This window comes from Coturnix japonica, chromosome 3 (genome assembly GCF_001577835.2).
Source record: "Coturnix japonica isolate 7356 chromosome 3, Coturnix japonica 2.1, whole genome shotgun sequence".
In the NCBI taxonomy this organism is placed as follows: domain Eukaryota; kingdom Metazoa; phylum Chordata; class Aves; order Galliformes; family Phasianidae; genus Coturnix; species Coturnix japonica.
Window position 1 is genome coordinate 19,793,652 of NC_029518.1, and position 22,791 is coordinate 19,816,442.

The following is a 22,791-nucleotide window of genomic DNA, read 5'->3' on the forward strand; positions in this document are numbered from 1 at the left end:
CTTTGAGAATGACTACAGGCAAATGAGTGCTTTGTACAAGAAAGCCCTACCACAAATTGGTGGACATTGTGAACATACTTCTTTTGTTGCTCTGTCTTAGAAGAGATTCGGAGTAGTAATATAACAAAGTGTTGGCACTCATTATCAAGAGAACATCTGAATATTCTTATTTTATTAGCATTGTATCTTGGAAAACAGAAAACAAAAGAACAACTGACTATTTTTCTGAAAAATAGCTTGTTAACTTTCTCCTGATCACTATTCTTTGTGCCCAGCATGAGGCAGGATGTAACCAGCAAAATCCTCCCTGGGGACTGTGCTTTGGGCAGATTTTGGAATACTTGTTATGTGTTATAGTCCCCAGATGGGTGCAGATATTCCTTAGTCAGGATTTCATTGGTTGTCCCCAGAGATGGGTACACAGGAACATTTGTGAGAAGGCTATAAGGAAATGGTGTATTTTCTGTCTTCCCATACATAACAACTGAATATTCTTGTCAGTATTATATTGATGGTAACTCACTTGTACTCATCTTCTTTTCGACAACACCGTTACCTTAAACTTCTACTGTATTATATGGGTGCACAACACACACAGCTACTGGAATATTCTTTTTGAAACTCTTACCAGTTGGAAAGCACTACAGCTGTCAGATCTGCTCTGTCATGCTGTTGTAAAGGTGAACTTTTCTTCCAATGATCTCACAAAATAGGCCCAACTTACTTTAATAATGATGTATAATAATGTATTGTTACAACCTATAACTAAACTGAGTTTATTACCACAACAGTGGGTGTTAGCCAGATTAAGAAAACTCAATGTATGCTCTTTCATATTTTTGGCAGAAATAACACTATTATTCAAGGCAATGCTGTATCTTTTTTTTTTTCCTAGGCAAAGGAGATGTTTTTGGTGATGTCTTCTGGAAGGAGTCTACCCTTGCTCAGTCCTGTGCAAATGTAAGGGCTTTGACCTACTGTGATCTTCATGTGATTAAGAGAGATGCCTTGCAGAAAGTGCTGGAGTTCTATACAGCCTTTTCACACTCCTTCTCCAGAAATCTCATTTTGACTTACAACTTGAGAAAAAGAGTAAGTAGCTTTGATTTAACACACTATATAAATGATCACTTCTAAGCCTGTATGAAAACCCAAATTGGCTTGAATTCTGACATTCTTCATCACCTCCTTTGGAAGAAGTTTTTTCAGACCTCGCCTAAGAGACATGGCTAGCATATAGAGTCAAAAGGCCATATGCGTTTACTTGAGTGCTAGTTTTAAAGGGAGCTGGATTACGTGTATGTGAAAGTCTCATTTCTGTGAAATGAACAGGTTTAAGCATAATTGCAATCTGTTATGTTCTTTTAATGAAACAGAGTTAACTACTTTATTTTGTAAAGCAGCTAAAAAGACATTAGGTGTGTTGCCTGAAGTTACAAGGAAGATGGAAGAGAAGGTATGAAATCTAATTATGTAGAATAAAAATCAACTGCAATCACAATGGGAAAGTAATATGAACTTGTCTGATTCTATCAAGATTTATATCCTTCAGTGACAATCAGATTTTGGAATTACTTTGCCTACCTTATTAATGCTTCCATTTTCTTATCCTTGATTCTTTCTCTGTCTTAATTTCTTCCTGCATGCCATTTCAAAGTATTTTGTCAAAAATGAATCATAATAACCTAATATTCCATTTTAAATTCTGTGAATTTTAATTCTTCAGTGAGCCACTGCTGTAGAAGTTTATTAAGATCATAGTAGGTGTAATTCAGTCACTATGATATTATGATGCAGCAAAGAAGGCAACAGCATTACACTGAAAAGAAATAAGTTGGATCAGCTATACTTGTTTTAAAAGAATATTATGATAAAAGGATACTTGGAATTAGCTGAAGAAATACATTTGATAGGAGATTCTTTGTTCCTAAAAGCTGTCCTTCGTGGTAACTTTTGGGTGCCAAGCAAGTCCTAGATAATTATACCTGAAAAAATGCAAACAGTTTCATTTCTGAAGTCTGTTGTGGAAAATTAGCCTTAAAGCCTAGAGTATTATTATTACAATTTTTTAACCTAGTGTTAGCCCACTGAATTTAAATTAGTGTGCTGTTTTTTTATCCGTGTATGTTAACAGTGTCAGAGAATTTAGCTTTTCAGTACTGAGCAACAAAGTAGTTATTATATCCATTGTGGTCAAATGAATCAAAGCTTTGGTGATATATGTATTTGAAAGTAAGAAACAAAATCATAATGGAAGATTTCCATTGACAGAGAGCTTTGTCAAATGATCTTGAGTTCCTGCAGGACAAGGAAAATATTTACAGCTGCAAGGAAACTGAGATACACATCCTGATTAAAACCCAGCTAATGTGAGATTCTAATAATGCGAGGAATAAAAGAAATGAGTATTGAGTCGTCTTAAACACTTGTATTACTGACACTGGCATGATTTAAAATAGCGCTAGGGGTACTTACTGCAAGGTGGTCTAGGAATGTGTACCTTTGTGGGGTTTTTTTGTTGTTGTTGTTTTCAAACATCAATAAAAATCACAAACTTTTTGGCATGGAAGGGCCAGCTTCCTTGATGCAGACAGTGAGACTGGCAGAGGCACATAGTTTTGGCTTTGCTCTGAGCCAGAAGTTCCAATTTTAGAATTGAGTGCCTGCTCCAGAAGTGACGCTCTTTCCCTCCATGTTCATTAGCTTAGTTTTTTCCCAGCCCATCTTACTTTTAAACCACAATACCGTAGCTCCTGTGCAGTCAGTTTTCTTTACAAAATGTTCCTAGTAAAAAGGTACATCTTATGACAGCAATTTCCATCCAGTTATTCAAATAATTGGATTTTAATTGAGTTGCAGTCAGCAGAAAAGTGACAGTGATTGATAGTGGAAATGAGAGCTTGATGGTTCTAGGTTAGCAGACTGAAAAGTTAATTCTTTTATTGAAAGAAGAACGATTGCAATCAGAATGCAAATGTTAAATAAAGTAAATAGCATATGCTTTTGGAAATGCATAGAAGGTTTGGTACTTTAGAGGCTGGAGAAAATGCACATGAGAAGGCAGCTTTTTGGAGTTTGGAATTTAATGTGGTTTAAATGTGAATCTTGTATAGAAATAGCTCCCTGGCTTGTTGCTTCTAGCACTCCTCCTGGTCTATTTCTGAAAATGGAATTTTGCAGAATTCAGATTAACTGGTATCTTTGCAAATTACGTTTGTGATGTACTGCATATCCTTCATGATATAAATATCAGAATTGCCCTTTTCATTTCAATTTTCATTTTCAATAAACAGTTTCATCTCTGACTCCAAAAGTGTTGAGCTAGCTTAAGGTTATATATATAATGTATTCATTTAAAAAATATATTCATAACAATTCCAAACAAATGGAAAAGCAACTTTGGTTGTGGTCTTTTTTTCCTTTTTCTTTTTTTCTTTTTTTCCTTAACTTGGCCGTGGTGCTGTCTTGTTGCATATGGCAGGGTGCTCTTTAGCTCACTTTTGCCTAGCTTTAGTGACTTTTAGCACTATGTTCCCATGTTCATTTCTTCTCCTTGGCTGCTGGGTCTCCCCCTGAAGGGATGGGTCACTCTAGCCTATAGCAGTGCCAGGGGAGCAGCGTCCCTGACAGGTACTGGATCTGCTTGCTAATGACTGTGGCAGAAAGAGGCATCTATGCAGGCATTTAATGTATCAAATCTTTAGCTCACTCCAGTGCCAGATTTAGGCTGGGTAAAAAGCTTTTTCCCTTTTCTGAGCTTTTCCTCCATCCTTGTTGCTGCTTTCCCTATTGATCTTGAGCATGCTTCCACCTGCATGCTCCATTTACACCCTCCTAGCTATTGTTGCCTGTCAGGTCTGAGGACTGCCTGGCAGAGGGAGACACCTCCAGTGCTCTGTTCCTGCTATGCCATGGCTGACATTGTGCCAAGAAGTTTCCTTTCGCTCACTTTCTCAGCAGTCACCAGTGGAATATCCTCCTTTCTGAAACTGTCAGTCTGTTGTCAGGTGACTCCCTGAACAGTTTCCTCAGGCATCTGAAATCCCCCACAAAGTTATTAGCTGTCTGGTTACCTCTGTCTGGAACTCAGACTTAGGAAGCTTATTTTTCCTAAAGGAGAAGAGAAAGGAGGCCTTTAATTAACTCCTTCCTCTGCCAGTCATTGAAATTTTGATGTAAGTGGAAGCAGGGGGAGAGGCAGCTGCTACTTCTGTGGCTCCAGCATCTTAAGAGACTGAAACTGCAGTCCATGGCTGCAGGTGGCTGTGTCAGACTCAAGGGTTTTGCAGCTGAAAGGAAGCTGACAGCAAATTTCTCAGTGTGTGTCCTACTCTAAGAATGCTGTGAAATTAAAGCAGGTTAATGTTTTTTTTTTTTCCTTTGGAATTTCAGAATGGAACCATAGTTACTTGAGACAAGTAACAAAACCATCTTTTTGGAGGCTGTGCTGGGCAAAAGATAAGTATTATAGATTTGGAGGGCAACAGGCTGAATGGAGATCTATTTTCCCCCTACAAATACTTAAGCACTTCTGGATTTCCATCCTGGACTTCACAGCTCCTGGTTAGAAGATCCATAAGAAGCTTTCATGATAGTTGCTTTGTGTCTTTTGCTTGGAATGAGGCACCTTCTGTAGAAAGGTGAAGGGTCCCAGACAGCATTTGTAAGTGTTCTGGTGTTGGCAGATGTTTCTTTCCATGTGTAGGAGCTTTGTGACCAATATTTACTCTTACTGAGTAGCACTGCAGTGTATTTTTCTCAGTTCATTCTGCTGCATAAATGATATTATAGCTCAAATGATCCTGCAAGCTACATAAAAGAGAGAATTCTTATACATAATTTATTAAGCTGAGATTTCTCCAGTAAACCATTTTAGCCCGGATAGAGATTAAATAACTAATTCTGAGTACTTTGGAGCATTGTGATAGAAGGCAACCAGAAGATAAAATTTGTGTCCTGGAATAAAAGGGAGTTCAGTGGGATGTAGGTACATTATTTGGGATTTTGCAAGACTGAAAGAAATGTCGAAAAGCACTGCATTTTTTCAAAGCAAGCGTTATTTAGTGATTTGAAACCAGAGCTCCTGCTCAGAATTTATGTCTTGAGACAGCAGTGATTACAGCAGTGATTGCAACAGTGTAGTCTGTCTCTTTGTTGATGTAAGGTTGCCTTTGTGCATTTAGTGATGTGCATATTCTGTGCAATGTCAGCTGTGCCAGTGGAAGGGATTCCCACCATCTCTTTCTACAAGTGGTTTTAAAATACAGTTGTTCTTTCCTATTCAGCATTAGCTTCATCTTTCTTCCCTTTAATAATGTAAGCTCTAACTGGAGAGAAGACCTCTCTTAGGTCAGACATTTCAGCAAGGAATGCTTCAAGCCTTCATTTTAAATCTCTCAGGGACTGGCAGCAAGTTGTTTTCAAAGACGCAATCCATGGTCTTGTATTTCGTCTTTTCACATGACAGGTTTCCAATTTTTTTTTCATGAAACAGATTCAAAACTGGTATCTCAGAATTCTTTCTGATATAGAAGACTGAGTTGCTGGAATATTGTAACAAAACTCTCTTACAGTAAGTGAAAGGTTTTAATTTTAGAATATTGGCTCATTTGTTGATGGATTTCAGAATTATCAAACTGACAGATTGCTTCTTTCTATTCTTTTTGATGACTGAACAAATGCACAAAGCCCTGTGGGAAGAGGGTCTTGATTCTTGACTGGCATGCATCTCATAGCCCTGAAAACCCAGGACACTGAACATGACTGAAATGTTTGCGTGGATCTATGGATTGGGTGGTGTGCTAGATTTGATGAGAAGAAAGAGAATATCGCTGTTCTCCTGAGAATAAACACTTAAGTATTCAACTCTGTTCTTTCCCATACTGCTTATTAAAAATTCTATTAGTAGTTGAATGTCTTGATAGTGGTTGTTCCTCCATGCCAATTCAAGCCAAATCTGTTTTATTCAAGTTCTTTGTAGGCAATCTCTGTATTGCATTTTTTAATCTTCTCTTTGGCCTTGTACAGTGTACTTAACTTTGTCTCTCTCTAATGGAAAACGGTTTATGTAGCTCACAGATTTCTGTGCAAATACGTCTTTATGCCCTGGACCAAAAGTGCTCTGAGTCTTCATGTGTACTGTCAGGTTTGCACATCTGCTATGTATAATTTAAATAACACAGTGGAATGAATTGAAACCTCATGCTCTAGGGATGATGTGCCCTTCAGTTTCTTCCTTCTCTTCTCCTGTTAGAAGAGACCCCATCAGGTAAAGCCTAAATACCCAGAGTTTGAGAGGACTTCCCTAACTGCAAGCATTTATAATCATTGTAGAAATATGAATATGAATCGTTCAGCACAGAGAACTCCATTGCCTTTCAGAGACATCAACTTCAAGTTTAGTTTTCCAGACTTTTGTAATCTTAATTTATTTTTTTTTAAGTCTGTATGGCCTTGAGCCTTAAGGTCCTATGCTTCTGCAGGGGAGGACTGGGCTACAGGCAGTTGATAGAGTTCGTGTAGTGTGAATGTGTATGTACAACAGCAAGACATAGTAAAGTAAGTAGAATTATTCTGTTGATTATATTAGTTCATAATACATTCTTATGTAAATTTTAGTTGTAAACGACATTGATCTGTTTGGGTAGGTAATGAAATACTTCTTTAAAATATTCCTAATGGCTCATCACTTCTAAACTGATTTGAAAAATTCTTCATTTGAGATGCCTTCTGCTGCTGTCTATAATCAGCAATTTTTCATCTATGTAAATGCTGCAATATAATGTATGTACAATTGTCATAAAGAAATAGATTAATATGTCATTAAAAGAAATGTATGTCTTCTAAATAATATTAAATTCTGATAGGCCATTCACTAGTAAAAACTGTAAGTAAGCTAGTGATAATAGATGTTAATAGCCAACAATAAATAAAACCAATTATAAGCACCAGAAAAATGAATTTTGGATTACAATTCATCTTAAAATGGAGGACTGTGATCCTTTTGTGAAGCTGGTGGTAAAAAACGGTATCAAAATATCTCCAGTAAGAGAGTATACAGGCTCTTATACAGGCTGAGAATCTAGTCTTCATTGTGAAAATGGTGAAATGCTTGTTAGTACTTCTGTAGTAAAAGAAAAAACGATCAGTACTTCATTTAAACTGGTATTTTCTTCATGTGTTTAATTACATGAATAAGGGAAGCAGAATATGTCTCCACAAGGGAGGCTGAGCTTGTCTGTGTAGTGTGATTCCTGCTTTCAGCATGTATGTGCTGCTGAACACCTGCTTACCTTCAGCGTAGTGAGATGCCTCTGTCTGGTTTTGTATCATGCTGGCACAGACAAAGGAGATGCTTCGTGGAAATTCAAAGTTTCTATGCTTTCTTTAAAGCTTTGATTCTATCTTTTACTGCATACCACAACCAGGTGGCCTTAATTTCTACATCGCTATATATAGGTGCTTGTCATTTCTGTTTATGTGTGTGTGTATATATATACATATATGTATAAAAACTTGTCTGCCAGTTGCTAAATCTCTCAAGTAAATCAAACAGCATGTACTTTTTTTCAATAAGCTATCACTGCTGTCCATGCTTTTGCCTGTATGTACCGTGATCTATCGTGTATTACAATGACAGTAATCATGTCAACATCTCTCAATAACCTTTGTGCCCTGGTAGCTGTGTTTTTTTGATTGCCTTCACTGTGGCATTGCATGCAATGTACAGCATTATTGAACAAGGAAGAGGCAGAACAGTGACCTAATGCATTTCTGGTTTGTTTTTGTTTTGTTTTCCAAAATCTAAAAATGGTCTTTGATGTCTGTGGTCTGGGAATATAGGCCTGAGAATTATCTGACTCCAGGACAGACTCTTACTGAAGCTGCATGATTTCCTGACATGATAGCTTTGGTGTTAGGATCTTCTCTTAGGTTACTAAAAGCTTAACTCATAGGACTACCCAATCTGTTCAAGGCACGGCACAGAAGAAAGAATAGCTGTACAATAAGGAAGTTCAATGGCAAATCTACATCTCTGAGCAATCAAATGTAATGATTTAATTGATCAGATTGATCCTTTCTTCAGCTTTCCAGTGAAAGCTGTAGTAGCCACCCCCTATACAAAGAAGTGAACTTCCAAGAGCTATTAATAATATTGTGCAAAGTAGTTGTGATCCCTGTCCCAGACTAAATCCTAACTGTGAGCTCTTGCAGAACAAGCCAAATGAGGTTCTTTTACTCTTTGTCTGCTTGAGCCGAGTCTTCACACATATCATCTGAGGACTCTGATACCATGCCTAGAACAAATACTCATCTAAAATATGACAAATGCTGTAAAGGCATTTTAAACAAAACCATTTCCCAACCTGATTCATGAACACTGAGAGGTGCCTGCAGTGATGTTATCCCATCTGATTAGACACCTGCTAGTTTTCCTGTATGCATAACTGGGGATCAGCCTTCTAGCTGTCTTGCTGACACGTCTTGCTGAAGAGATACAGACAGGGCCATGCCACGTTCCTGAGTTTCAAGTCTGCCTCCAAAGAGTCACACGGGTGACTTGGTGTCTAATGGAAACCTGCTTTACAGGCTGTTGCCCATTCCAGTAGGACATTGAAGTGTTTGACTGCTGAATGTGAAGTGGAGTAACCATAAGGTGTGGCCTTGTGAAAATTCTTGATTTTAAATCCAGTAAGCTTTAACATTATGGAAAGAAAACAATTGCAAACAGAACTCGATATGGCACTTTTCCAGTCGTATACTATGGCCATAGCTACCCACTATTGCCAAAGCTTAGTCAAGTGGTAGGGGAAGGCTTTGTGTTGGGCTGTGGCTTAGTACAAGAATTTACAGAAATATGATGAGAGGAGGATCATGAATCACTCCCTCTTTGTTTTTGTTTTGTTTTGTTTTTTCCTACCAGGCAACTGGTTTTGTTGGTTTTTCCCCTGAATTATGTATGACTACCTCTTCAAAAGAAAGTGCATTATCACACCAGATTCTTGTTTAGATTCAGATTTTCAAGTAGTAATGTGATAGCTGTCAATGTTGTACAGTATTAAAGCCCTGTGCAAATGAATGTGCTAAGTGTTTTTAGCATAGTTTTTATCAGTGAATTGGAGATGGTACCTATACTCAGTGCTGCTTGACAACAACACAGTCATCATTCTCCCTATTGCTCTCACTTTGTCTTTTGTCCTACTTTTTGTTCTTTCCATTTATTATGTTCCAAAGCGAGGTGTTGTGATTTTCAGTGTCCTGTAAGTGTGCAGGTATTTGTATTTAGTTCAGTAATATCTCCCTCAGCTGAAGCCTACAGCAGGGGACTACTCAGAGTATACTCAATGTCACCAAATGCTCTTTTTGTGGGACTTGGAATAGATGTAGCATTATCTCCAGCTACTGTATAGCTTGACATTAAGTGATCTTAATTATCCACAGTTCAAATATGTTGTTTCTCAGTCCTTCCTAAGTCAGTTCTGAGACTACATAATATTTTCACCACATTTTTATCAGGAGCTGAGTCTGCTTAAGTCATTTTTTAATTAGTACAGCGTTATGAATGTGAAAAGCTGACGTGATTAAGATAGAGCTTGAAATTTGAATCATGTATGGTTTTGTTCCTGTATGACTCAGGTGTTTCTTCTTTTTGCACTCTGCTGGGGTCTTTTCCAAATACAGAAAGCAAAAAGCTCAGCTCATACCTTGCTTCAAGTCTTGGTACTTTGGCAAGCCACACCTACACTAACTGCCCCTGCATGTGTCCCCCACAACCACGGAGCTTCAGCACTGCCTGGCTTGCCTTTTTTCTTTCTTCTTTTGTTGTAATTTGGCAAAAGATGCAGCCTTCACCTTGATATTCCAGGGGGTCTCCTTCCACTGTCCTAATAACTTCACACTTGGTCCTTTCTTCCCTATGCTCTGTAATAAATACACAGGTGCAACAAAATTATTTGCAATTCATTTACACTGGGGATCCAAGAAAATTGCTGCCGGAATCATTTTGTAACTCACCAGATGATTTACTTTGTAAGCTGCTCTATGCATGTTCCATGTCTTAAAAAGCAGAAATATGTTCCCCTTTTCAAGATGTTTTTTTTTCTTTATTCTTAAAACACACAAAGATCTCAGATGGTACCTCTTAAAAAAAGTGAACAGTATTCCCAGCTCCATCAGAACAGGCAAATCTGTTTCTCCAGTCTTCAAGGTTGATGTCTGCTGTTACTGCGTACAAAAAATGAATAAATCATGTCTACTCCAGCATTTTTTGCATGGTTGCGGAAGTGAGACATGTGGCATTCTTCCTCTAAGTAAGATGTGCAATTTCTTAATTGTTTTTCAAGGTTTCACTGTCGCTTTGCAGTGACAGGAGAGATGTTATTTATAGCCAGTTATTTTCTTGATTAAAGAACATAAAATTGCTGTTGACTTCCATCTTATACCTGACAGGGTAGTTTAGGCTTGACCTGAAATGCCTGCTTGGGTTAAGACACAAGAGAATGTTGGAGGAGAAGAGCAATCTTAGCCCTAACCAATGGATGTCGGCTCTGCTGTTATAGCTGTGATATAGTCTAGAAACATATTGTTAGCCTTTGATTTCCCTTGCCTACATTTTAAAATTGCTCCAGCAGCAGTTCTTGTAGAACAAAGGGTTTTGTCTGATAGTTCAGTAGGTTACATGTGATTATCAGTGAAAGGGGGGATTCACATTTAATCCAGTGACAAATTCACTGGTCTAAGCAGAAGAAGTAATTATGAAAAGCTCTTATTTGGGATGTTGTTTGGGAACAGTTCTATCCTTTAACATAAAAGCATTGTGATAGTCTTTTCCAGTAGCATTCAAAAGTGTAATTTGTTTTTGACAGTCAAGACAGGTTGGGAATGACCTTTGTTGTTTGCACCCAAACCATCCTCTAACATGGATACAGTCACAGAGGGAGTCTGGAAAACTCCTGGCTTATAATTTGTCATGCACTGAAGCTCGTGACAGTTTGTCTAACCTTTAATTGCTCTGTTATTTCTATGGTATGCAGCATATTTCTTAGTGATACAAAGGCATGATTTTGAAAATAGCTTGATGAGGTTTTTACTGTGTTCTCTAAAAATTTCGCATTAAAATACTGTGTATTGCTTGGTTCACCATATTTTCCAATCAGTAATATAATCCAGACTCAATCATTGTCCTAGCAGTGCTGTCCAGGAAGGCACACTCTGTAAAATTATAAGGACTCTACCAGATCAGATGGGTGAAAGAAAAACAATTAAGGGCAACATGAAGTTGTCCTGTTCAGTAGCTTTTCCTTAGCTGGACATTGAGAAAAATCTTGTGATCATACCATATGACAACCTGTCTGTTACCCCTTCCTGTCAACAGAAGTTGCAATGCAGCAACATCTACGCTTTCACAATCCATAAGGAATATTACTAAAGCAGTCAACGAAACAAGGTGAAGAATTCAGGAATGCCTTTGTTACATTCCTGAACCTGAGGTGCTTTCTTAGCTATCTGGGCAATCCAGGCTAACCCTAGTACCCAAGCCTGACCCTACTAACACAATACTTTCTAGGTAGTCAAATGTGAGCACAGTGCTGCATTGTATCTTACTACCACCACAAAGCATCCTAGAACCAGGTTTATCCAACAGGCTGCTTTAAAAGCTGTGTAGCACAGCTGTGGAGTCTGTCTCCCAGCTGGGCAGCTCATGCTGCTGGGCATGTACCCTCATGATCAGCAAAGAAATCTTAATTGATACTTCCACAGAATAACCCAGTGGTACTTTATTGATCCTGCTGTACCTCCTGTGAGAATATGAGCGGCAAAGCTGCTTTTCAGGACCAGATGAGATGTACTTGCTTCCTGCAGTTGTCCCACTGCAGAGAAATGTGATCAGTGGGGAGGCTGCTGCTCCACACTTGCTGATGAGTTCTTGGCTTGTCAGACTATCCAGACTTAGTTTGCAACCGTGTGTGAACTTGAAATGTGTTGAGCCAGTCTTAGTGCACTGCCAGGTTATGTCTGCTGCAGCAGAGAAGGCAACAGTTGTGTTCCAGCCCAAGGCCATCTTGCATGCACGATCCTTCAAAGCATGTCCTGGTTTCTCTTTCAGCAGCAGTTTAAAATCCCTTAATTTCAGTAAATGCTGGATCAGCTATTTGCATGGTCAGAGAGTAAGGTGAGAGTGACCAGATAGGAGTAGGATAAGAAGAAGATCTGTAATGCTGTTGTAAGGTAAACCAATTGCTTTTGTAATAGATGCAGTGTAAAGGTAGTTAAAGTTAGAGAGTATTCAGCTGTGTTGGGTCTGTAGCTCTTTTGCTCCCCCATAATTATTTAGTATGTTGGATTTCAAAGTTTTCTATTTTGATTTTTCCTTGGCAGAATAGACATTGTAACTTACGCTTTATGCAGGAAGAGAATTAACAAGAGTTATGATGTCAGAAACTTTCTTGAATAGCATACTATAAAGTGGTAAAGATATTTTTGCAGTCCAAAAATTACTTGTTTACCATTAAACATCTACAATTGCATTTAGATTTCCTAAATGATTTAGGAAAGCAGGCGGATGATTTAATTTAGATTTTGTTTTATACTCCAGTGAAGCAAACAACAGATTTGGAACAAGCTGCTTGCTAAAGTTTCAAAATTAGACTGTTCTTTTTATTGGGCACTGGTAGAGTGTCGCTGCCTCTCCTGATGGCAGACGAGCCATCATTGATTCATACTTGCTCAGATTCCATCAACTGGTTTTGTTTCCTTGATTATGGTTGTAGCTCTACTACCCAGGACAGAGTTCCTGCTTTGATTTCCCCTTAAACTCATGCTTTCCCCTAGAACATGTGAGATACATGTTGAGAGCCCAGGTTGCAAAGCTACTTAATGCAGAACACTGCGGCTTTTCTTATCTCACTTCAGTGTGAATCTCTCTGTGCAGCATTAGGTGAGGCTGGAACAGAGGCTTTGGAAGACAGCAATAATCTGCTTTTAACTAACAAATCTGTTCTGGTAAGCCCACTGTTGAGAGCCCACGTTTTGATGACTGAACACGATCCTTTGAAGAAGCACTCTTGTTCATGTCATTCTCAGTTCTTTCTAAGTTTTCTCAAATCTTGAAGCCAGTAGTCTACAGCTTTTCACAGAAGCGTGGGAGCTTCAGGTGAGCGAACCTCTAACATAAGTACCTTGCGTAATGCAGGAGTGCTTTTTATCTGGCTTTCTTAATTCGCTGTAAGATAAGACTTTTAAAGGCAAACATCTTGCTGGCTTGACAGGGTTTTTTTTTTTGTTTGTTTTTTGGTTTTTTTTTATTCTTTTTTCAGGCACTAGGAGTGCTATTAATAACCTGTTTTCACCCCATGAGTGTTATTTCTTGTACCACTAAATTAACAATCACTATATTTAATTCTTCTTTAATTTAACTTTAGTTCTGGTCAGGCTTCTGCTGGCTGTCATTCTGTCTTTATCTCCATATTATCTGAGTTTCTTCTGGTGAGATATAGAGCAAAAGCACTAACATCTGAACGTCTGCCACATGTAGTTTATTCTTTCTCATCTCTCTCCTAGAGAAGTAAATGTATGCTCAATATAGTGATTTGTTTTGGTGGTGTTTCTTAGTGCGTCTGTACTAGGAAAGATGGAATCTATGTACTGGGAACAGCAAATGATAGTAGCTTCTTAAAAGCAAGGTGAGGTAGAACTCCATCTACACAACTGCATTTCTTCTGTGGGATGCATCTTGCAAGTTCAGTCCTTTTCCTTAGCTTTGCAGGGCTAAAAGATCATTCACTGGCATTATTTCTCTTTTAAAAGACAAGTCATGTTTCCTTTCTTAAGCATTTCCACAGTGTTGCAAGTACAACTATATAAATATTAGCAGACAATACAGTGGCAGTCCATTTTATTTTATTTTTGTATTATTTTATTAAAAAAACAACAATACAGTGGAAGAGTAATCCGATCTTGTTGTTTCACAGGATGTTATTTCATAGATTTCTTGATTTCATTAAGATTGAATAAAATCTCTGACTCTAAAACAGAGAAATCTAAATCTAGAGTGTATACCTTACATTAATTTTAAATAAAAAATAGAATAAAGAGTTATTTCACTTTCTGTTACTTGTTTGAAAGTTACTCTGTTCTTTGAAGATCAAGTCTTTGCAGTTGCATTATCGTGGTAATGAACTGAATACCGCCTAAATCTATGGGGTTTTTTAACAGACGTGTTTATAACCTCCCTCTCTTTATGCTCTGACTCACATCTTGGATGTTAAATTGTGTAACCTGCCAGGCGATTGTCTGCTATGAAAAGCTTTGTAGCTGTAGGGATTATTATTAAATATGTCTAATAATTTTCTATTTCTGGATCTATATCTGGATGACTATGCAATCCTTTAGTTAGTGGGACTAGAAAGAAAGGAATAGGGCAGGTTTGGATGCTAATAAGTGTAGACCTTTTGGTATGCTTAGCCCAGCATTGGTAGTCCTCTGCGTGCAGGCCATTTCTTTAAAGCTGTCATGTTTTCTAGAATGTTGCCACATTTCCCCCCCCCCCCCCCACCACCAAAATACCAGATCATTTTTTCCCACTTAAAGCTCTGGGCATCAGAGTTGTGGATTTTCAGCAGCTGCTGAATCAACAGGACTCCTCTGCTATCAGGTAGGCGTGCCCCTAAACATAGAGCACATGTGTTTATGTTTGTGTGTGCAGTAGACAAGGATTTAAATGCAATTCAAAACAGTGTCAATATGTGCTGGAAATGGCATAGTAAATCACCATATGTTCCAGAGGAAATGCCAAACAAAGTCATGATTGCTTTATATGTGCACAGCTGACTGGCAAGAATAAAGGCAGACTCCTGATGGGAGATGCCATCATATGCTTTTCTTCTTTGCTATATCGAAGCATGAGCCCATCTGTTTCCCTTAGTGCTGGGAAAGGGTTGGAAAATATTCAGATCAAGGTTTTGCTGCTGTAGAATAAACACCAGTAGCAAGGAAGCTAAAGATAAGGAGCTCTCAGGTGCATTTATTCTCCATTTCTCTTAAAGTAAAACATTTTAAAAATGGCTTTGAAATTCTTGTCCTTCTGTGCATCGTACTGCTCTGGCTTTACATTAGTATAGCGACAACCTGACGTTTGCTAGCTCTAGTTCACAGACCAGGCATGTTTGGGAACAAACTAGAGGACTGTGCACACATTAGGCTCACTCACATAATCAGGGAGAGCGCAGTAACCATCTCTGTTCTTTTTACCTGTGCCAGCACGGATTATTTAATGTCTCACAATAGCCCTAAGTGTAGTTGTAAGAGTGGAGGTATTTGCTGACATGTTTGGCAATCTGTTTGATTTGTGTATTTTCCAAGCTCTTTGAGGAGTCTTGAAATATCTGGTAGAAAGCCATAGAGAAACCTAATGACTTATTTTTTAATTAAAATGAATTACTTTAACTACCGTAATTTAGTTCTCTTCAAACTAGATACCCATACAGATTGAAATCACTGCACGGTGATAACGTTGACTTCTGTGACACCTACTGGTCGAGCTGAGCTGAACAAGGAAAACCTATGGGGACTTGCTCTTTCCTCTTCCTGACAATAATTCCAGGTAATGAGTTTGGCAGCTCAGGGCAAACACAGCAGAGGTGGTGTCTCTTGGAATGATGGTCATGTCTTATTTTAGTAAATCTCCCATTACTTTGTACATAGATGTAGGTAAACACTTTTATTTTAGCTTTTAACTTATGCCCTTTCTAGTAGCTCTTTAATCTTCACTCTCTTTGTTTCATCTGTCTTGCCTTCATTCAAGTTTCTTTTTTTATCATCCACTAATTGTATTGGGAACTGCGAGAAAATCACTTTGAAGTCTTCTCTGACTTGCCTTCCTCATCTAGAATAATTCTTTGTTATCTGTGATGATTTCCGTAGTACTGGAGACCAATTACCATTCTTACTGCCCTATTAGGCATTCCACTTCTGTTGGACAGGAGTGCTCTTTATGCAGCTTCTTCCATGTGATCTTATACTTAAAGAAGGCTTTACAGGTAATCAGAAAAACTAAGCTTTTCTCTATGTATAATGTAAGGGTGTTAATATTTCATAATAAAAATCGCCTTTGCATTCACACTGAGGAATGGAGGGTGGATAATGTTTCATAACTGTAGAAATAATTTCTGTATTGATTTTCAGAGAGGTAGTTTTCCTGCACTCAGATATTGGTGCAAGTTTACAAAAATGAATTGTCCTCTTCGTGATTCTGGAATCTATTATGAATTAAAAATGTTACACAGAGGGCTTCTCAAGTTGTTCTTCTTTTGAGAGACATCCATTGAAAGATGACCTATACTCTAGAAGCTTCTGTAGCTTCACAAAATTACATGAGACGTCTTTACTTGATCTGGTTGCTCTCAACAGCTAAGAGGGGTGAACTACTTCTGTCTAGTTTCTGATTACATGCTCCTGCTGTTTATTGTATATCCAGCAGAACATCAGACCCCACCTGCAAGCGTATCCAGTATGCTGACCTGGCCAAAAAAAAAAACCAACAAAACAAAACCAAGAAAGGATAGTTTTTTTGGTGGGGTGTGTTATGGGAATTCAGGGCTGATGAGTGTCAACAAGGGGCCAGGTAGATGGGAAGAAGGGTGAGAAAGAAGCTGGAGTGGAAAGCAGGTTAGTGAGCCCTCCCCCTTTTTGGCAGCGGCAAGGCCGATAGATTCAATTACTGTATGTAATTTTCCCTAGGAAAAAGCATTTGTCATTTCTTGCTGGCTTTTTGCCCTACCTGGTCTGCCAACTCTGCAGATTCTGGATGTGAGCTGTGGGTCATGCTGCTATTTATCTGTCCCTTTCATTTTCTTCAATTCTGGGTAAGTTCTTGCATTGCACTTGTCAATAAAGGACCTGATCCCACCTAGGCCCACCGTCAGCATTACCAATATGCCTTCTCTCTCTCTACCCCGGGAAGACAGTTGTTTTTTCATTACATATTTACATTTTCTGCATGTGTGGCATTATTATTGATTGAAAAGGACAGATAAAAAGCTGTTATCTTTAGACTGAAGGTTGAACAATTTGTGAGATTCCTAGAATGTATAATGGTAATTCTGATCTTCAGGAAGCTTCCAAGTCCTGCATGAGTAAGCCTTGTCTTTGCAGTTTGAAGTTATTCTATACCAAGGGATGGAAGATTATGCAAGGATTTTCCTTTAGAACTTCAATGCTTTTTAGCATACTACTGGAAGTTAGACAGATGGAGAGAAGATGGGAAACTTTGTGCAAGATTTTATGTTCCTCTGGAATTTAATGCAATAAGAGTTAAATGCTCGTTGCAAGTGGAGGCCCTCAAACTTGCCTGTTGCTGCCTGCAGGGAGCAGTCAACATGTTAAAAACCATGGTCTGAAGCAAAAAAACCCACAACCTTATGGAAGTTATGCCTTGTTTCTGTTGTCATGACTAGGAATTAATCTTTCTCTGACAGATACTCTGTCTGAACTACAAAAGTGTTCAGTACTTTCAGGAGGTCCTAGGCTTCTCAAAGTCTGGTTTCCCATAAAAGTTGCTTCACCTTATTAATAATTTTACTCTGCATCTTTCTTATTATTATCCTGTGATATTAAATGACCTGTCACACAAGAAATCTGTGACAGACTTTGGAGCTAGATCCTGACAGCTAGTATCTGAGTCCAGTTGCTTGGGCACTTTTTGGGTGATGTATGTGTCAGCTAGATTCTGAAAAAGAGCCTGTCAGTCAAGTAGCACTTCCAACAAGCCATAATACCTCTTAGACTAGAAACATACAAAGTAAACCTGCATTTTGTAGCTATTTTCACACAGCATTAGTGTGCCTTGTAGTGACATATGACTAAAAACTGTCATTTGGAATCTCGAATTATAGAAAATCTGAGTCTTATTTTAACCACAATCCTATGTTTAGCTAGATAACCCTGTGTAGAGATGACTGACCTTAACTTAATTATATATTTCCACAGTGCCTTACTTATGAGGATGCCATTTATCTGTTAGTAAAGTTCCACAGAATGAGGGACTGCTCTTGAATTTCATTGTTTCCTCATGCTGCTGTGGCAACCTGGATTTGAGATGTGGAAAGGCAGTGTATCCTGTTGAGGTTTCTGTATGAACTAGCAGGAACTGGAGCCTCCTGCTAGGTTCAGGTACAGCTCAGACACCAAGAGAGGACTCTGTTGTGCTCTGTGGCCCTAAATGAACTCCAAGCAATGCAATTCTGCTTCTTCTAGTGTGGCCACTACATTAAATTACTTCTTATTTCTTTTGCATTCATGCTGTTAGGTTTAAAATTAGTTACCTAGAGCAGGGATCTTCAATCCTGGCAAGGTACTCTGTTTTCTGAGCACCCCTCTGGAGTAGAACAAGGCTGGCTGGGTTTTTCCACGTGAAGGTTCTAGTTTCCATCTTTCTCAGGGATTTAAAAGTACCTATAGCCTGATATATGCTAATAGGCTTAACACAGCATGAGGGTGTGTTCCACTTATCCCTTGTAGCTTGGTGACTTCACACTGTGTACTTGTTCTCTGAGTTAGACTGGCTGAGGTTGGAAGGGACCTCTGTAGGTCACCTTTTTAACCCTCTGTGCTCAAGTAAAGCCACCTAGAGCAGGCTGTCAAGGGCCATGTTATTCACTGTTATGACAGTGACAGCCAGGAGCCCACAAGTTCCAAAGTCATGTCTAGGTAGTGGGCCACTGGGAACAGTCTGCACAGGAGACCCTTGCTGCCTGCAGCCCACTGTTGTTTCCCCCTTCCCAGGACATTGACAGGGCTACTGTTGCATGTAGCCCTTTCTTATCTGTGGATGAGCTGAGAGGCCCAGACAGTGGGGGAGATGGGGTGGCCTTTACGTGTACTCTGCTCTCAGGGTAAGGAGAACAGGCAGTTTTCCTTTCTCATTCTTAGTCTCCTTTATGGCATCATCTCTGCAGAGCTACAATAGTTTGTCAGCATGCCCGCTAAATGTTTGCAATCTGTAAATGGTTGTTAGGCTTACATGTGCCATGGGTGCCCAGCGTCACAGAGACCAAAAATAGAAATGTGATTTTCTTTCTAACCTTGCCTGAACAGTAAGAGATTCTATGCCTTTGTGTTTCATTCCTCTTTTGTGTTACTGTTAAGATATCTGATTGAATACTAAGCATTCCTTATCCTATCAGAAATCACAATTGGATGCTCCTGCAATTTTCTGTTGTTGTATGGAGCCCCTTTCATTTGTACTGCAGATAACAATCACTCATATAAAAATTGTGCCTGTTGCAGCATCTTTCTGTTTTGCTGTCAAATCCATGTATGATGCATTGTTTATAAGCAGTGAAATAGCATGTATTTGTTGTAAAGTCTGAGCAATTGTGCACAGTTTCTTAGATCACGATTGTTTGCTAAGATTTAATAGATGTATAAGCTGTTCAAAATAAATAAATTCCATCTCTCCCTGGATCTGCTCTTGGGCAGAAGGAACAGGTTTGGAGTAAGCTCCAAAGAGCTTGTCAGGGGCACATGCTGCCTAATTCAAAGTGGTGTTTAAGGTTTGTATTACCATATTAGAATTTCAGAATTACAGAACAATGTGATAGGAGCTATTATATGTGTCAGATAAACTCTCTTATGTCTAAATCCATGACCTTGTGTTCCTTTCTCCTTCTTTACTGAATCTCTTTGGAAATTTACCTTCTATTGTTACAGAAATTGAAATGTGTGTTTTTCACATTACCTTTTTAAAAAGCTTTTCTTAAATTCTTAGAAAATACACACACTCCCTTGTTAAGTCCTAACCAGGTTACCAGGCTGCTGAATTTCTGGTGTAATAATTAAGAAAATTAAGTTGTTTGCCCTAGAACATTTGAAAATATACAGACTCAGCCCTGATGAAAACCTGTCTCACAATGTTATAATTCAGACTTGGTAGTAGAGGTAACTCCAGACTTACTCGATATTCATTTCTGCTTGTAAGCAAACAGTAGCCTGGGTAGCTTTGGTGAAGTTGTACTCCAAAACTCTGCATGGATTCATTTAGTTTGTCCCATCGAATGAGTGTGCTTGCCCTTGCATTTTTACATGCATATCATTGGAGACAATGAATGCTGTGGTTTCTAAAGCACCTTTATTTTGGGAGAATGCAGTTTGCAGAGTCAGTAGAATGATTCAATGAAGATAAAAGTAAGATCTTTTCTATCGGGTCTGTAAAATAGGAAGAAGGATGTGCATGGTCTAGGATAGTAACTATTGAACCCACAGTTATATGGCTCTAATTGAGTTGGTATCTTAAACCATGACTCTACTTGACCTTTGGAGCACAGGTGTCGCTGCAGAGATGTTGTTCCAGAGGTCCATCTAACCAGCTGTCTGCTGTTGGATGGTGACCAGCAGTACTGTCTAGGGGACAGTGCAGCATACAAACATAACTGAACTTTTTGTAAAAATGTTCTGGCTTTCAGCTAATTAAGGAAAGGGATCAGAAGCATTTTATGGTATTTAATACCCCCAAAGTTCTTTTCTTCTGTGAATCTGTCCAATTTCTGATATCTCTTGAGTCTCCTTAAAGCTAAAATTAAAACACTCAAAAGACCCATAACAAGGAGATCCAGAGGTTAGTAGCAAATTGTGAGGAAAGATGCCTTTCTTGTTTTGAACCTGCTAATGTCATTTGATACTCCTTTTACCTGAAGAGAGGAGTCGCTGTCTTGCACCATGAAACTAATGATTTTATAGCTCTATGTAGACCCCCCCCTTGTGCTTTGCTTAATCTTTTCCTTTCCTTTCTCCTCTCCCTCACAGCACTTCAAGGTAAATGTGAGACTACCTGTTGTGCACAATTTAATTCCGATTTGAACTAACAATGCATAATTACAGAAAGCAAAGAGGTAAAATTGTTTTCACATTTTCAAAGTTAGCTGTTTCAGTTCATAATGGTTTAATTCAGAAACGTAGGAAAATGTAACTAGGAAAAAAAGAAAAACAACTTTGGAAATGAAGCATTCTCACTTGATTCAAAGTAGGTCTTTTGAGAATGTCTGTAGGAGCTTATTTCCATGAAAAAACATTATTTTTTTTGAGTTTGTACAGAGCAAGACAGACAGCAGGTTGGAAAATGGACTCTCGCACTCCTTGCTCTGCTTAGAGGCTCACAAGGCATTAAACCTGTGTGTGTGCCACAGCATGAGCTGGGTTGGGCTGGCAGCACGGTTTGATGCCATCTCAGCAGTGGGATGCCAAACTCCAGCCAAAATCCAGGGACTAGTTTTCAGAGAGTTTCTTTGTAAACAGATTTCAGTGAAGAGATGATTCTTTCTGCAGCCATTAAGCAGATATTGATACAACAGATTTCATATTTACTGCTTCTGGCTTAGATTCTTATCCTTTTCTGACTGATTTGACAGCTAACTAAGAGTTCATGCTAGCTATCAGTTGAACTCTTAAAGTTTCAGTCTAACTGCTTATTAGAAAGTTAAAAATAACTAAACATGGCCCTAGTGTGTATGTTTTATTTTAATACTGCAGTACTCCTCAAAATATTGCTGACAAATATGGACACATGGCAATTTCAGTCTTCCAAAGTACAAGCTGTAAACTTCAGAAACCACAAGTACGTCATCAGGCATGTGCTTTTTTCCCTTCATTTAGCTTTGATCTCTTTTTATAGCTAACTTGCAGAGTCATCAAAATTACTCTGTGCCTTTGTGGTATTAATTAGCTTTGATAGATGAATTTTATTGATAAATCTGAAATTCTGTGCAATTGAATACATTGTTGGGCTCCTAGCAACCGTGGCAGTGGTCTCCATAGAGATTACCTGAACACTTTTTCATAGCCATATACTTCTTCCTCTAGGGTGACCAGATCTTTGATTATCTGCCTTGAGATATTTTGTACCTGGTTATTGGAAAAGCTGGGACATTTCTGCATCTCTCACTAGACCTGTGTTGAAGGAGAGGCCTAAAATGGACATGGCTGAAACAGAGGTTGCTTTGGAAATGTTGGCTGAACTTTCTCTAACTTAGTTTGCACAAAGATAAAATATGAACATTATGCCATCTGCTCCACAACAAAGTAACTGTTCTGAGGCTTAATTATGTTTTAGATTGCAATAACAAACATAATGAGGATAGTGAGAACTTTTTAGTTAGTGACTCTCTGCAGGTTTTGTCCATTTAGAACTTTCTGGAGGTGCATAGAGGGTGAACACTTAAGAAAGGCATTGATAATGAGTGTTTTGTTAAGCTGTTATTGCTCAATTTTATTTGCAGTGGAGAAAAGTATGAGGAACCTGCCTGGGAGGAAAAACATTTTATATCTCTATAGGGAAATGATTATGTACCTCAGAGCACATCTCAAGCTGCCTGGCCTCTAAATAACGCTTATCTCAAACCCTGGGAGGAGCATTGTGAAGATAGACACATTTTAGTTTCTTCAGTGATGGGTGCAATGTTGAAAAGCTTAAGGTGATGTCAGAACCCTCTTATTTAAAATAAACTTAAAAAAAAAAAACACAAAAAAAATCCCACCAAAACAACAACAACAACAACAACAAAAAGTCAAAACAACAACTAAAAAAAAACCCTTAAAGTCTAATGCAGTTATTGTAGCAAAAAGTGTGAGAAAAATCTAGAAATACTGGTAGATGGGTCACACAGAAGAAAATTACTTGCTTTTTATTGTATGTAAATTGTGTGTGGAATGTACTGAAGTATTGCTATTAGGTGCAGGAGGCATCTTGTTATTAGAAAAAATTAGGAGGGATTTAGGTTAGATGTTAGGAGGAAATTCATT

General features: G+C 38.5%; 1 protein-coding gene across 5 annotated transcripts in view; it reads left to right on the forward strand.

Annotated features, from left to right (window-relative positions):
• The window catches only part of KCNH1 (potassium voltage-gated channel subfamily H member 1), a 164,104-nt gene that overhangs the window by 95,539 nt on the left and 45,774 nt on the right, over positions 1-22,791 (forward strand). For all 5 annotated transcript variants that reach the window (XR_001553869.2, XR_001553870.2, XR_001553868.2 and 2 more), the window contains exon 10: positions 896-1,092. Coding sequence is in view for 1 of the 5 variants with exons in the window: in XM_015857406.2 (XP_015712892.1) it covers positions 896-1,092 (197 nt within the window). In the remaining 4 variants the exon portion in view is untranslated. The remainder of the gene's footprint in view (positions 1-895; positions 1,093-22,791) is intronic.